Source organism: Gossypium hirsutum, chromosome D07, assembly GCF_007990345.1.
Source record: "Gossypium hirsutum isolate 1008001.06 chromosome D07, Gossypium_hirsutum_v2.1, whole genome shotgun sequence".
NCBI classification, from domain to species: Eukaryota; Viridiplantae; Streptophyta; class Magnoliopsida; order Malvales; family Malvaceae; genus Gossypium; species Gossypium hirsutum.
The window spans coordinates 3,241,978-3,255,945 of record NC_053443.1 but is presented as its reverse complement, the minus strand read 5'-3'; the positions used below and the strand labels follow the sequence as shown (position 1 = coordinate 3,255,945).

General features: G+C 31.9%; 3 protein-coding genes and 1 non-coding gene across 12 annotated transcripts; 1 reads left to right on the top strand and 3 right to left on the bottom strand.

Moving 5' to 3' along the window:
* Window positions 1-1,511: 1,511 nt before the first annotated feature.
* On the bottom strand, window positions 1,512-4,665 carry LOC107953798 (NADP-dependent glyceraldehyde-3-phosphate dehydrogenase). Of its 2 annotated transcripts, XM_041097074.1 has the most exons (10): window positions 4,346-4,570; window positions 3,889-4,082; window positions 3,673-3,801; window positions 3,439-3,558; window positions 3,228-3,364; window positions 2,992-3,147; window positions 2,519-2,897; window positions 2,315-2,431; window positions 2,123-2,231; window positions 1,512-1,922 (listed from the first exon to the last, which is right to left on the bottom strand). In XM_041097074.1, exons 1-10 carry the CDS (start codon window positions 4,488-4,490, stop codon window positions 1,897-1,899), a joined length of 1,512 nt encoding a protein of 503 aa, XP_040953008.1. In that variant the 5' UTR covers window positions 4,491-4,570; the 3' UTR covers window positions 1,512-1,896. The 2 variants fall into 2 exon arrangements, with proteins under 2 accessions (XP_040953008.1, XP_016744696.1); XM_016889207.2 differs by having other exon boundaries at window positions 1,512-2,231; window positions 4,346-4,665.
* A 4,705-nt stretch (window positions 4,666-9,370) lies between these two features.
* LOC107953799 (uncharacterized) lies at window positions 9,371-11,924 on the bottom strand. 7 transcript variants are annotated; one of them, XR_005915913.1, is made up of 4 exons: window positions 11,066-11,596; window positions 10,590-10,974; window positions 10,168-10,411; window positions 9,371-9,884 (listed from the first exon to the last, which is right to left on the bottom strand). XR_005915913.1 is itself a non-coding variant. In XM_041097073.1 (4 exons), the coding sequence occupies exons 1-2, from the start codon at window positions 11,312-11,314 to the stop codon at window positions 10,600-10,602; spliced, it is 471 nt and encodes a 156-aa protein (XP_040953007.1). In that variant the 5' UTR covers window positions 11,315-11,587; the 3' UTR covers window positions 9,371-9,884; window positions 10,168-10,424; window positions 10,590-10,599. The 7 variants fall into 7 exon arrangements, 3 of the variants coding, with proteins under 3 accessions (XP_040953007.1, XP_040953006.1, XP_040953005.1); XR_005915911.1 differs by having other exon boundaries at window positions 10,168-10,424; window positions 11,066-11,586; XM_041097073.1 differs by having other exon boundaries at window positions 10,168-10,424; window positions 11,219-11,587.
* TRNAA-AGC (transfer RNA alanine (anticodon AGC)) lies at window positions 11,514-11,587 on the bottom strand. The gene has a single exon. It is a non-coding gene; the product is annotated as a tRNA-Ala (tRNA).
* A 304-nt stretch (window positions 11,925-12,228) lies between the features above and the next one.
* Window positions 12,229-13,905, top strand: LOC107953800 (probable CCR4-associated factor 1 homolog 7). Of its 2 annotated transcripts, none has more exons than XM_016889210.2 (2): window positions 12,229-12,689; window positions 12,846-13,905. In XM_016889210.2, the coding sequence occupies exon 2, from the start codon at window positions 12,938-12,940 to the stop codon at window positions 13,748-13,750; it is 813 nt and encodes a 270-aa protein (XP_016744699.1). In that variant the 5' UTR covers window positions 12,229-12,689; window positions 12,846-12,937; the 3' UTR covers window positions 13,751-13,905. The 2 variants fall into 2 exon arrangements, with proteins under 2 accessions (XP_016744699.1, XP_016744700.1); XM_016889211.2 differs by having other exon boundaries at window positions 12,261-12,689; window positions 12,934-13,905.
* Window positions 13,906-13,968: the final 63 nt, after the last annotated feature.

Below are 13,968 nucleotides of genomic sequence, written 5' to 3'. Positions count from 1 at the left end.
TCTTGGTTTGTTTAATCTGGTTTTATTCTAGTAATATTGGTTACATCATCAAATCTAGACAATATCCAAGTTCAGGGATAAAAATGAATCTAATTGTCAAATTTAATAACCAAAGTAGATAAAAAAATTATAGATACCAAAATGGACCTAATTCTCGAGAAAATTATACTAACACTTAATTTTTATTCCGACTAAGAAATATGTTTTCATTTTTTTCAATTAAATATTAAAAAAATAAATCTTGTTTGGTAAAGGTTTACATCTTTTAAATTGGTTAACAGTATTTCATAGTCCTTTCTAATACCACAAAGGGACTTTAACTAAAAACCAAGAAAAAAATGGAACTTCAATAAAATATGAGTACAAATGAATGTTGTATCTTTTTAATATGCAAATTTATTAACTAAATCATAATTTAAAGATAATATTATGGTGAGAGATAATCACGAATCTCGAATATAAATCATAAAATAGGTATGAATAAAAAAAAATATTAAAGTGATGCCATGTGAGGGTATTTAATTTTCTTTTATGGGTCGGGGCAATAGTGTTTTAACCTACTTAATTCAAGCTTTTAAAAACATTAGCTTTTAATAATGTTATATGCATTGTATGTGATTTTATACGTTTAATATTTAATTAATTTTTCAAATATTTTAATTTTAATTGTAGTAATAAATGTAAAATAATATTTCTTATTTGAATATAATTAGAATATATTAATTTATCAATTTAATCGAAAAGTAACATGAATAAAAATAATTAAATTTAATATTAAATAAGTGATAATTAAGATATTTAGAATTTTATCCAGTAATAACTTTATCTTATATCAATAAAATTAGCATAACTTTTTCTAGATACAATTAGCACAATATTTTTTTAATTAATAATTTTAAATTAAATTATAATTATTTTAAATGTGTAATTTTTACAAGTTTAATTTTTAATAAATTATAATTATTTATAAATGTATAATTATCACAATTTCTATTTTATTTCAATTATTTTATTTTTAAATGTGAAACTTTAAAAAATAAAAAAAATATATTTTTATTAATTTAATTTTTTGTTCAAACTCGCACTTTTATATATATATATTATAAATGATTATCTTTCATTTTCTCTCTTCAAAGATACCAATAAAAAAAGCTTCCTATTATTTCTTTTTTAGAATGAAGCTTTCTAAATGGCTAGATCTAAGCCTGATTAGGCCGAATGATGGGTTCATTGCCTTCTTCATGGCTAGGGCTTGAGCAAGATTCCTAACTCTATTAATGTTTGTAAATTACGGTTGGATATTTTTATTTAAAAAAACATGTTTAACTTGATGATGAGTAAATATTAAGAATTAAATTTATTATTATATAAATTTTTAATTTGACATTTCATTATATTTTAAAGTTAACATAACTAGTTGAGATAGATAAGTGATTAAAAAGAAATTTAAATGAAGTTGGGTGACCTAGAATACAATTTAACCAATTTATATCCGAAAGTAATTGGAGACGTTGAGATCAAAAGCAGCTGTGTTTTTATTTGAATCAATTGAAATTGCTTAGGCAAAGGGTGTGACACCTTTTTTGTTGGATAAGGGTGAGTTTGGATGGGCGGTGCGTTTACCTGCGGTTAGTGTAAAAACAGCAGTGGCGGTGAAATTAGATACTGTAGCGATACTGTAGCGTGAGACAAAAAGTAAGCTAAACGCACCGCACCGCACCCAATCGCCCATCCAAACCCACACTAAGACTGTCAAGTGGAGTACAACAAACAAAGAAATATTTGTAATAGTTTGAAGAATGGAGACAAAATCCTTGCCCAATTGCAAAACCATGAATCATTCAATGATGCATGAATCATGATGATGATGAGAGATGGGAGGCCGTCTTCACGTCCTCATAATTTGGAATGTCCTCCATTGCCTGCATCATTTTTGTCCTTTTCTTCATCAGCTAACCAACATAAACTGGTTGCTGAGTTCTCTGTCTCCATTATTCTTATTCACTAAACATCATATGCAACTAATCTTCAAACATACATATTTACCATCTTAGCTAAGATTTTAACTAATTTATATTTATGTATGTATGTATGTTTGTATTCCCTGATTGGCAATACTAACCCATAGTGTAAGATGGGGTTGGTAAATTGATGACAGTGCTCTTGATCTTTGTCATCATGTTAATGCTGTTGGTAACTCCCTGTGATCCAATTCCACTATCTTTCAAACCCTGTTAGCACAGCATTTTGTTTCAAGTTTTTTGCTGATACATGAAGAAAAAAGCTTTATTTCAAGCATGGTGATTTTATTTACCTGAAATGGGAAATGATCCGGTCCTCGAGCTGGTGCGGAATTAATCTGAACTGTCCCGGTCTCCATTGCATCACTAATCAATATTGCTTTGTTGACATCCTTAGAGAACACACATCCCTGCAATGTTGCATGTACTTTTTCATTATCATGGGAGAAAAGATGATGTTGGGAAATTTGATAAGTTTTTTATGTATGTGTGTATGCCTGGAGACCGAAGTTGCTAGCATTGCAATGGTGGATTCCTTCCTCAATGGAGTTGATTCTTATAACTGGCAAAACCGGGCCGAAAGGTTCCTCCCATGCAATCCTCATATCAGGCCGAACATTGTCTAACAACAATGGCCATATAAGATTGCCATCTCTCTTGTACTCCTGACAAAATGTAGCTCCTTTCTCTTTGGCATCCTTGACCAGCCCTTCTATGAAATTTGCAGATGATTCCGACACAACCGGAGTGATATCACAGTCATCCTCCGGTGGTCCAACCGTTAACTTTGCAATTTTTGCCTTCACTTTGTCCACCAGAACATCCGCAACAGATTCCATCACCAACACAACTTTAACAGCAGTGCATCTTTGGCCACTGTCATAGTTGTTGGACCAAAAGAGTAAAGATAATAATAATGTGTAGTAGAAGTGAAAAGAATCAATGTAACATAGTGTTTTCCGCCCCTAACCTATAAGAAAATCCTCCTTTTATTATGTTTGCAGCAACCAAATCTAAGTCGGCGTCCTCGAGTACGATACAAGCATCTTTTCCTCCCAATTCCATTTGAAGAGGGACCATTCCTGCTTTCTTTGAGATAGCAATACCAGTGTCTCCACCAGTGAAGCTAGGCAAAAGGAGATTACAAGTTACAAATGGGATGATCAATGGGGAGCTAATGGAGTCCACAAGATGAACTTGAATTACCTTATACAATTAACTCCAGGATGCATAGTAAGGAAATCACCAATCTCAGAGCCTTTCCCTGTCACACAACTAATGAGCCCTTTGGGAAAGCCAGCCAAGTGAAAGCAGTGCACCATATGAAGAGCTGAAACAGCACCCTACAGGAAGAACCATCCCGTTCGATTAAAGTTCATTTCAACTTATGTTATCAGCTTGGTGTTTTGTCAAATACCTGTGTAGGTGGCTTGAGTACAAGGGAGTTTCCTGCAATTAAAGCTGGTGCGATTTTCGAAACGGCGAGGTTGACAGGGTAATTGAATGGTGGAATGGCTAGAATTACTCCAAGCGGGATCTGCAGTTAAAATGCAACTTTACATCATGAACTACATCATCAAAACATACAAAATATGAACCAATAAGTGTGTCATGTTTAGAAACCATATAATTGCAGACAATGAAACTTTACCTTGGAAGTGAGGCAATATTTGCTTCTTTCGTTCCCTGGAAAACTATCAGATACCAAGAATTTTCCTTCTCCAAGAATCCTAACTCCCTCTTCAGCAGTGTAAGAAACCAGATCCCCGGACCTTACAACCTTCAAGAAATCAGATGAAAAACCAGTTTGTCTTAAATTGATTTTTGTTCACTTTTGAACTAAACAAGTTCATAGACAATGATATACCTCGGTAACTGCATCTTTGGCTGGTTTTGCAATTTCTTTAACCAGGCACTCAGCAATTGGTGCTTTATGTTCCTTTAGGATGGCTGCAGCTTTATGAAGTAGCTCAGCTCGTTTCCAAAGTGGAGTCTTGGCCCAAGACTTTTGTGCAGTTTTTGCTGATTCCATGACCTTGTTCACTTCTTCTTGTGTACAAGCTATTTTCAACACCATCAATAATTTAACTTCATAAGTTCACAATAAGCCATTCTTAACTAACATTTCATTTTATTCAAAGTTATCCGTTAACTGCTAATGCTAAGATTTGCTTATTTAATCAACTATTTAGCCTTGGTTTAAAGCTATGTACAGTTCTATCCATGCTGCAGATTTCACAACTATATAGCAAACACAAAGAAAACAACAAAGCAATTTAGCAGAAGAAACAAACTTAAAAAGTTTCAAAGTTTAGCTGTATAACCTTGAACCTTGTAGTGAGTTTTTCTGGTAGTTGGATTAATAATGGCAACAGTTTTGGCTGAAGAAGACTTCTTCCATTCTCCATCAGCATAGTACTTGTAAACATCTCCATCCAATATCTCTGCAAACAAACCAGTCCCAGCCATTATCAAAAACAAGAAAAAATCTACTTTTGTTTTTCTGGATTTCCTGAAGAACCAGAGAAAAGAATGGAGTGTCTGGTGTGAGTTAGATATATGCCTGCATATATATAGGGAGAAGGTGAGCCACTCCTTGCCTTGGTTGCAGCTACTTTGGAGAAAAGAGTTTGGGGTTAGGTGGTTCACAATGTGCCAAGTTACAAGTAAACATGGTTTCTAACCTAGAACCTTTTCTTTACTACGTCACGTTCATTCTTGCTGACCACTCGTTCGCTTACAAAATTAACACGTTTGTTTAGCCTCGTTTTTGTCGTTTTGGATTCAGCCCTTCACATGTTCTTAGCCTTTCCTTTTTTATATCATCTGATTAAAAACAAAAGAGATAGCAGCAATAGATGTGGGTACTCAAAACTGTTTAGCTTTAATTCTTTGTCCCTGGACTGTTTTTGCAGGGACTAAGTTAACAAATTTAGAGTTTAGACATGATCAGATAATAGGAAAGAAAATTGAACCTGTCGAAATGGTTTCTATTTTTAGGATTCGGCAAATGTTTTTAAGTACCTTCCCAATTGCATGGGAGCTAAAATTTTGTTATCTTCACATATGAAACTTGCACGACAACTACAAAACTGAATTTAAAGTAAGGAATTAATGAGTAGGTCCTTATGGAAGGGCCTCTCCTTTTACCAGAAAAATGTTATCCTCATCATTGCCATACCTTATATTATCGATTCTATCCTGCATAGATTACTGTGCCCTTCCCCCCCAAGTCTCCCCCTTCCCCAGTTAGGTGTTTGGCACTGCACTAAGCCTTATTCATAAATTAATCAAATAAAATTAAATACTATTATTCCTCGAATATCTGAATAAAGAAAAACAATTTCAAAATTTTCAATCTTGACAAAAATTAGTCAATATTTAAATTAATAAAAAACCGATTAACTTATTTTTTTACTTTAATAAGGACTTTAAATATTGAATAATTAATTTTAAAAATTTTAAATGGCAAATATGCGGTTTACTATTTAATAATATATCATTTTAATAAAAAATTTCAATTCAATATAAATATAAATATAAATATAAAAGAAAAGGTTAAATCACATTTTTTTTATATTAGAGCTGAAATTTTTTTTATCCAAGTTTAGCTATGAACTTGACAAATGTTCGGACTTTGAGGTGGTTGTTAGAAGATTAACGTTGATGGCAGTTGGGACCACGTTCATCATTATTGGAACAAATAAAAAGTTAAAAGTAACCAAAGTCATGTCAATTGATTATTAACAAATAATCATAATTATTTAAGTAGATATTTATTGAATAATTATTTTTATGAAGAGTCAAGAGATCTCTTATAAATAATAGTTGAATTTCATTTGTACGACACATCAAAAAAAATAAATCAAAAGTTCCTTTTTTTTTCTTTCACCATCTTTTATATTTTTAAATTATCGTATAAAAAATAACCGTAATTTTTTTTACAAAAATTGATATTCTTGTTATGCTTTACACAACGTTCTATAACAGTTTTTTCTTCCCCACCTAATGGTCTTTCTCATTTTTTGTTAGCTGATACTATTGGAACTCCCTATCCAATGGTTGTCAACTTGTAGTGTTAAACCAAAAATATATATTTATTTATTTATTTAATATTTAATAGTTGAAAATAGAATTTTTTTTTTTAGTTTCAAAATCTTTTATTCAAGATGTAAACGTTGAAATCCAACAAAAACGTGGAGTAAAAAAATAAACATTTAAATTTTGGAGAACTTTTATCAAAAAATTATTTATTTAATATTTAATGGTTGAAAACACACACACAAAATTTATTTAATATTTAAAAAATTAAAATCCAACAAAAACATGGAGTTAAAAAATTAATATTTAATAGTTGAAAAAGCTTTCTTAATTTAAAAAATAATGAAGGGTCAATTCATTTATTATTATTTGTTCGCCGAAACTCTTGGACCTCCCTATCTTAGGATTGTGTTAAGAGTTACACTCTCCTTTTTTGACTGAAAAAAGAGGAAGAAGTTGAAATCCAATAAAAACGTGGAGCTTAAAAATAAATATTTAATAAACTTGGAAAAATTATTTATTTAATATTTAATAGTTGAAAATGGGAAACAAAAATTTACTTTCAAAAAATTTTATTTAATATTTAAAAGTTGAAATCCCACAAAAACATGGAGGGAAGATATTAATATTTTATATCATAGAAATATATAAATTGTAAATTGTAGATATTTTATATCAATAAATTCAAATATTCTAATTCGTATCCTTTATTTAAATAAGTAATGCATATTTAAATAATTGATATCTGTAAATTTATATTAGTGGTTGGTGTGGTGTAAAGTTGTCTATGGGTCAAGCTCAAAAATGCATCTAAATTTTGCCCAAATTCGATTTGGATAAAAATACTAAAATCTGAACTCAGCTCGACTCGTATTAATTTTTTTATATAAAAATTTTAAAAATTATGATACATCAAATACACTAAAAATATTAAAATAAATATTTCTCAACAAATTAAAAAAAGTCTTTATACTTGAGATATGTGAAAATAATAGTAGCAAAATTCAGAATAAAACAAGTATTATACAATATCCAAACATTACCAACAAAATAGCGAGAAAACAATAGCAAAAGCAGCAAGAGATTTTGTTATTACTAAAAATTCGAGCCGAGTCTAGGCAAAAAAAAAAACTTTACCCGAGACCAAGTTCGTTTTCTAAACATGTCTTTTTTTTTTGTTCAAATTCATTTTTCAACTTTATAATTTTATCTAAACTCTCATATTTTTCGAGTAAACCTTCTAGTCGTACGGACTGACTAACGTGGTTTGGGATCTTAAGCTCTAAACCACGAAGTATTTTTGAGTGTAGGTGGTAGATAGCTGCATACATATGGTTCCTTGAGTGGACCATTGCTAATCAACCCAAATTCGCCCATTAATTAATCTATTATTCAACCTTGAGGAGCTACACACAAAAAAATAAACTGGCATTTATTTCCCTGTTTGGTGGATTTTGTATTAATTTGACCAATGATCACAACAATCATTCAAATATTTCTACCCATTGTTTTAAATTATATTTTCATTATCTTTTTCCTTGATTTTTTTAAATTATATTTTTCTCTGTATTGAAAAGTTACAAAATAATTATTTAATTATAAAAAATTACAAAATAATCACTCAATTATTCAATTTTGTCTTTTTTAATCACCCAATTATCTTAGATTTTTGGGTGTTTCTATTTTTATGTTAGTCGGCTGGTGTCCAAAAAAGATAAAATTGAATAGTTGGGTGACCATATTTTAACTTTTTATAATTAAGTAACTAAAAAAAATACTAATAATCAAGTGGTCATTTTGTAATTTTTTATAGTTAAGTGACAAAAAAATATATAATTGAGTAATGTATAGTATTTTACCCAAATGAAATAACTCTTGAACTTGCAATACTTTTATGGAAATATGACACGTGTTTTATGCATGTTAAACATAGAATAAAAAGCAATCCAATATATAAAAACATAATCTAGAACCATTATTTGCTGCATCAAAATTCAATTAAGTAGAGAACAATGTTGAAAAATTAGGTTTTGGTCCTGTTTAATTCAAAAAAAAAAGTATTTAAATTACTACAATGGACAGATTCCATTAAATATTCTTCATGTTAATAATGACTATTAACCTTAGTTAACAACTAGTTTAACTCTCTAGTTAAAGGGGGTTTTGTGATCTAATTTTAATTTTTTTTAATTATACCTACATATAATTAAACAAATTAGAATAACGGATACTTCTCTTCTCCTCTACTTGATCCAAGGCAAGAAATCTGAAACCATTTCTGTACTTTATTTTTATTTATGTTAATGAGATTAATTTTTGTTATTCTTTATTTTTAAATATTTCAATAATCAAACTTGAAAAAAATTCAATTGATTATCCTTAAAAAATTTTCAAGTATTAAGTGTTTTGAGTACTTTTAAGACCTTTCAAAAATGTTTCTGCACCATTTTCAAGCAATTTTTAAATTAAGTATCAATATGTGGCTAGTAAGTTTTGATACCCTTCAAATAGTATCTAATAACACTTTCTAGAGGGGTATAGCATCGATATCCAACAAGAATGTATTGATACGTATCCTCCCAGTCTTAGGTATCGATACATTGGAAATCAGTAAACACAATACTATCTAGAAAGGTATAGTATTATCGATACTCATGCACTTCTAATGGCTATTTTTCTTCAAGATACGAATACTACCCTTGTAGATATCAGTACCCCTACTTGCAGACTGTCATTAATACATGAATTTAATACTTTCAACAACTACAAATAATCTCCAACCACCTCAAATGGTTACAAATTGAAGAGAGGATATAAATAGGTCTCTAAAAACTCAAGAAAAGGCTGAATTTTCATCAATTTTACTTTTATTCTTTCCATATTTGTACTTTCTACATAAACTCATTTTTCAGACATAATATTTTTACTCACATCTTTTTAAATTTCGAACGAATCCTTATACTTTAAATATAGTCTAACCCGTAAACATGCAGATTTTTTTATTCATTTCAGTATTAATATTTGGAGAAGTACAGCTGAAGGTTTTAACTAAATTGATTCTAGAGATCAAAGGAAGATATTAGGTATAGTATGTCACTGGATTAAATGATGACGCTTTGTTCACCTAATCATGAAAAAAAAATTTAACCTTTTATGGGCCTAAAATGATGTCATATACTTTGGATAGAGTTTATGTCCATGGTGAAACAAATTTATATAGATGAATAAAGAATATCTAAAGCTGTCTTTTTTTAAGTTGTGTGAATTACTTCAAAAAGAAAAAGGGGGGGGGGTTAAAGGGCATAAAATACTCGTTAATTGATGATTTAACCATTAAAAACTTGATTGTTTACACAAACATTCAAGAATTGCAATCCAGAGTCTTCACTCAAATTGGCTTGCCTGTCTGTGATTGAAGAAATGCCAATTCTTGTAAGCTCAATTCGATACAGTTTAAGTGGTCCCTAAAAAGTGATCATATGTGTGTGCACATGCACATATAAACAACTATCCTCCTCAGGTATTTACCTGTTTTACCTTCTGAGCTTCACTTAAATGTTCAAATGTTAGAAAAAGGTTAGAGCATCTGCATCATGTATAAGTTAATTCGTACTGATACTTTAGTTTATGAAACAAACTTACATGCTTTAGACTTGACATGTTATTCCATTCCACATATACCAAGGTCCTTTCATGAGACTTCCTAGGGATTGCCAGGACTCGTCTATCTCTTGCCTTGATTATTTCTCCGACCTGATTGCACTTCTGCTGAAATCAATAGCTTCTAGGGAGAGAAGGCTTTAATTTTCATTTAGCCAAGGTCTGTAAGGATACGTTATATACTATGATTAATTTGAATATTTCATGATTCCAATCATTTAACAAAACAATAAGATATACTAGGTAGAAGAACACTGAAGGTTATCAGAAGGCCTATCTTGAAAAACAACTTCCAAAATACATCATATCAGAGCAAGCAACAAAGCATGTTATGCACTTCATAATCAATTGAATTTATATATGTACTAAAATTAGGTTCATACAAGTATATTACAATTCAATTTCAACATGTATAAGAACCCAAAAATTTGGAATAGAATCATACCATTCCATCAGTCTCAACCCAGCAGAGTGATCTACACGTAAGAGTTCCCCTAAAATCCGACTTCTTCTAAATAGTAAAATATGGAAGAATAAACTTCCTTAGTAGCATTAGCTGGCACCATATCCGCAGCTCTAAACTTCTTCATCCCACCATTATTCAATCCCTTAAAGCCCTTCTCCCGATCCCCAACACCCATTCCTCTTTTCCTCCATGTTTGAGGACCAAAGCCCAAATTCAACGGTGTCTACCAAAATACACTACACAATCAATCGAAATTACATACCTACTAAAATTAGGTTAAACAAGTATATCTAAATTCAGTTTCAATATATATACACACATACATATAAGAACCTAAAAATACAACTCAAACAACATCAATATTCTCCCTTCATGAACTAGCATAGAATAGAGAATAATACCAGCCTATCATCAGTTTCGACCGAGTGGGAGTGATCTGCACGTAAAAGTTTCCTTAAAATCGGACTTCTTCGAAGAGGTAAATATCAAAGCATATACTTGCTTAGTAGCATGAGCCTGTGCCGCATCCGCAGCTCTAAACTTCATCTCACCATTACTCAATCCCTTAAAGCCCTTCTCCCCATCCAGAACATCCATCGCTCTTTTCTTCTTCCCCTTCACCGTTTTCGCTTTCTCTTCCTTCATCATCTCCCGCAAAGCAGCTACCTCCGCCTCACGCCCATTAATCACCACCTTATCAGACTCCACAAACTCCTTATGGCAAACCAAGCAAGCTGATGACTTCACCTCTTTCAAAGCCTTAGCACTAACCACATGCCCGCAGTTCTGTAATGCAAAAAACTTATACTTCCCATTAAATTCAAGCCCCATAATCGGGCACTGAAACACGGCACCATCAACTTAATATTAATCTTACCTTTAAAACCCTTAATATGTCTGAACCCTTTGGGAAACTTCTTGCCCAACAAAGCTTGAACAAGAGCTTCCTTGTTAAAAATATTGCCTAGTTTATCAATGACGCAAGGTTCTTTTAAGGGTTCATTCGGTAAAGCGCAATTGAGTCACTTACCGAACCTTTGCTCATTCGGGTCGACTTTGTCGGGCTTTTTAACAGCGTACATCTTGAGGTAACAGTCGCGAGACTCGGCTCCGGTGGCTCCGCCATCGCCTCCGCCGGCAGGGAAGCGGGGAAGGAGAAAGAGGGTGAATTAGGGATTTGGTTTAACGAGAAATTGGGTTTTAGGGTTTTAATTTTAGAGCTCTGATGGCGGTTGCGAACGCCGACGACGGCCAGAGTATAGCGAATTTGTCAACGAAGAAAATCCCAAAAAAAAAGGGGATAGCCATGAGAAAAGGAGGCAAATTGCTTTCATTGAGAGTCGAACTCAAGAGTTCCCGCTTGCTAAACGGGTGCTCTAGCCAACTGAGCTATGAAAGCAATTTTGACAGTGCTTTCTAATTTACTTCATCTATTATTTATTTAAAGAAAATAAAATCAAGATTTTTCAAAAGTGGTTTTTGGATAAACTCAAAAATTAAATGTTGAAATTTTAAGTTATAAAATTTGTTTAATTTATTGATTAAAAAATTATTTATGGAATATAATTATATTTTTGAATAAATATAAATTTTAAATTATAAAAAAGTTATATTAAAATTATATTATTAATTTTTAAACATTTCACTTTATTTTAAACAAAATTAAATTTTTGAGAATTTAAAGGTGGGCGAGAAGAGACTAGCCGAGTGAGTTATTGCATGTGATGGGTGATGATGAGTGTCTTTAGGGATTTTCCCAATATATTTTCTTTAGATTGTATGGGTCTCAAGGATGCAATGATTAGTTGAAAGCGTGATATTCGGGCCAAACTTGTTGAGTTTGGCCTGCAAGGGCAAGGGGGCAAGGCTTGACAAGCCCAGACTCCAAAAGCAAAGTGGCACGAGGATTATATCACCATAGTTTACGTCGGATAGTGGAATTGTACCTTGTAGGATTGGACCTTCCATATACTATACCACCATATAACAAAAATAAATATAAAATAATAATAAATAATAAATAATATCCATAAACATAGTGCAATAGAAATAAATACATAAAAACCGAAACGATACGATGGCGGAAGGTGAAAGCAACAGAGGAGGCAAGTGAAAAAAGTATATAGGTATAAAAGCTTCGTCATATAAAGCGCCTGGTCTTTCTCTCTTCTCTCACTTCATGATTTTATCTCTTCAATGTTGATGCTGTTACAATGTGAAGCACAGGGAGGCTTTTGGATAAAAGCTTTCTTTATCTTCTTCATCCCATAAAATTCCATTTTTATTAAAACAAAAAAAGAAGAAAGGAAAACTTATACGCCCCCAAAATTTCAATTTGTCATTTTCTTTAAGAAAACCAAAAAAAGAAAAAAAATCATAAAAAAGAATCCATAAACCCTCCTCCTACCGTCATTCATTTCATCTTTCTAAAGCCCCTACAGATTTCGATTCGAATCTCATTTTTATATATTTTTTTGCCCTCAGCTGCAACGTTTTCCAGGGTAAGATCTCATGTTCTTTACCTTCATTATCCATTTTTTTCTTTCTATTTTTTTTGAAATTTAAAGGCTTTGATTGGATTTTCAAGATATGGGTTATTGTTATCTGTTGATAAGGAGAAATGCGTACTTAATGGTTTTTTATGTTGTTATTTGCAGATTCTGGAGAATTGGTTTTTTTGTTTCCCTTTATATTGTTGTTCGAGAAATCAAAGCTTTGTTACTTTTTTTTTCTTTTTTTCCGAAGGAAGATGTCGATTTTGCCGAAAAGTGAATCAATTCACATAAGGGAAGTTTGGGACGAGAATTTGAATTGTGAATTCGAGTTAATTCGAGATATTGTGGATGATTACCCGTTCATTGCTATGGACACTGAGTTCCCGGGCATTGTTCTACGCCCAATAGGCAATTTCAAGAGCAGTTTTGATTACAATTACCAAACCTTGAAAGCAAATGTTGATCTTTTGAAACTGATTCAGTTGGGTCTTACTTTCTCTGATGCCAAAGGGAATTTGCCTACTTGTGGAACTGATAAATACTGTGTTTGGCAATTCAATTTCCGCGAATTCGATCCTAATGAGGATGTCTATGCTAATGACTCCATTGAGCTTTTGTCTCAAAGTGGCATTGATTTTCAGAAGAACAAAGAAAAGGGCATTAGTGCTCATGACTTCAGTGAATTGTTAATGTCGTCTGGGATTGTTTTGAATGATAATGTGCATTGGGTGACTTTTCATAGCGGCTACGATTTTGGGTATTTGCTTAAGTTGCTCACTTGCAAGAATCTTCCTGAAACACAGACAGGGTTCTTTAGTTTGATTAAGATTTATTTCCCGACTCTATATGATATCAAGCATCTGATGAAGTTTTGCAATAGCCTACATGGTGGGTTGAACAAGCTTGCAGAGCTGTTAGAAGTGGAGAGGATTGGTATTTGTCACCAAGCTGGTTCAGATAGTTTGCTTACTTGTTGTACATTCATGAAACTGAAAGAAAATTTCTTTAGTGGTTCGGCCGAGAAATATGCTGGTGTGTTATATGGTCTTGGTGTTGAGAATGGATAGAATACTCTCTAATAAATCAAAGAAAACTTCTTTAGTTGGTCGACTGAGAAATATGCTGGTTTGTTATATGGTCTTGGTTGTTCAGAATTGACAGAATACTTCTTAAATATCAAAGAATTATGAAATAAAAGCTGTTTGTTAGACTTTATGTTCCATTTTCAATCTACTTATAATATCTCTTATCTTATCATCAACCTGTTTTACACATCTTACTGCAC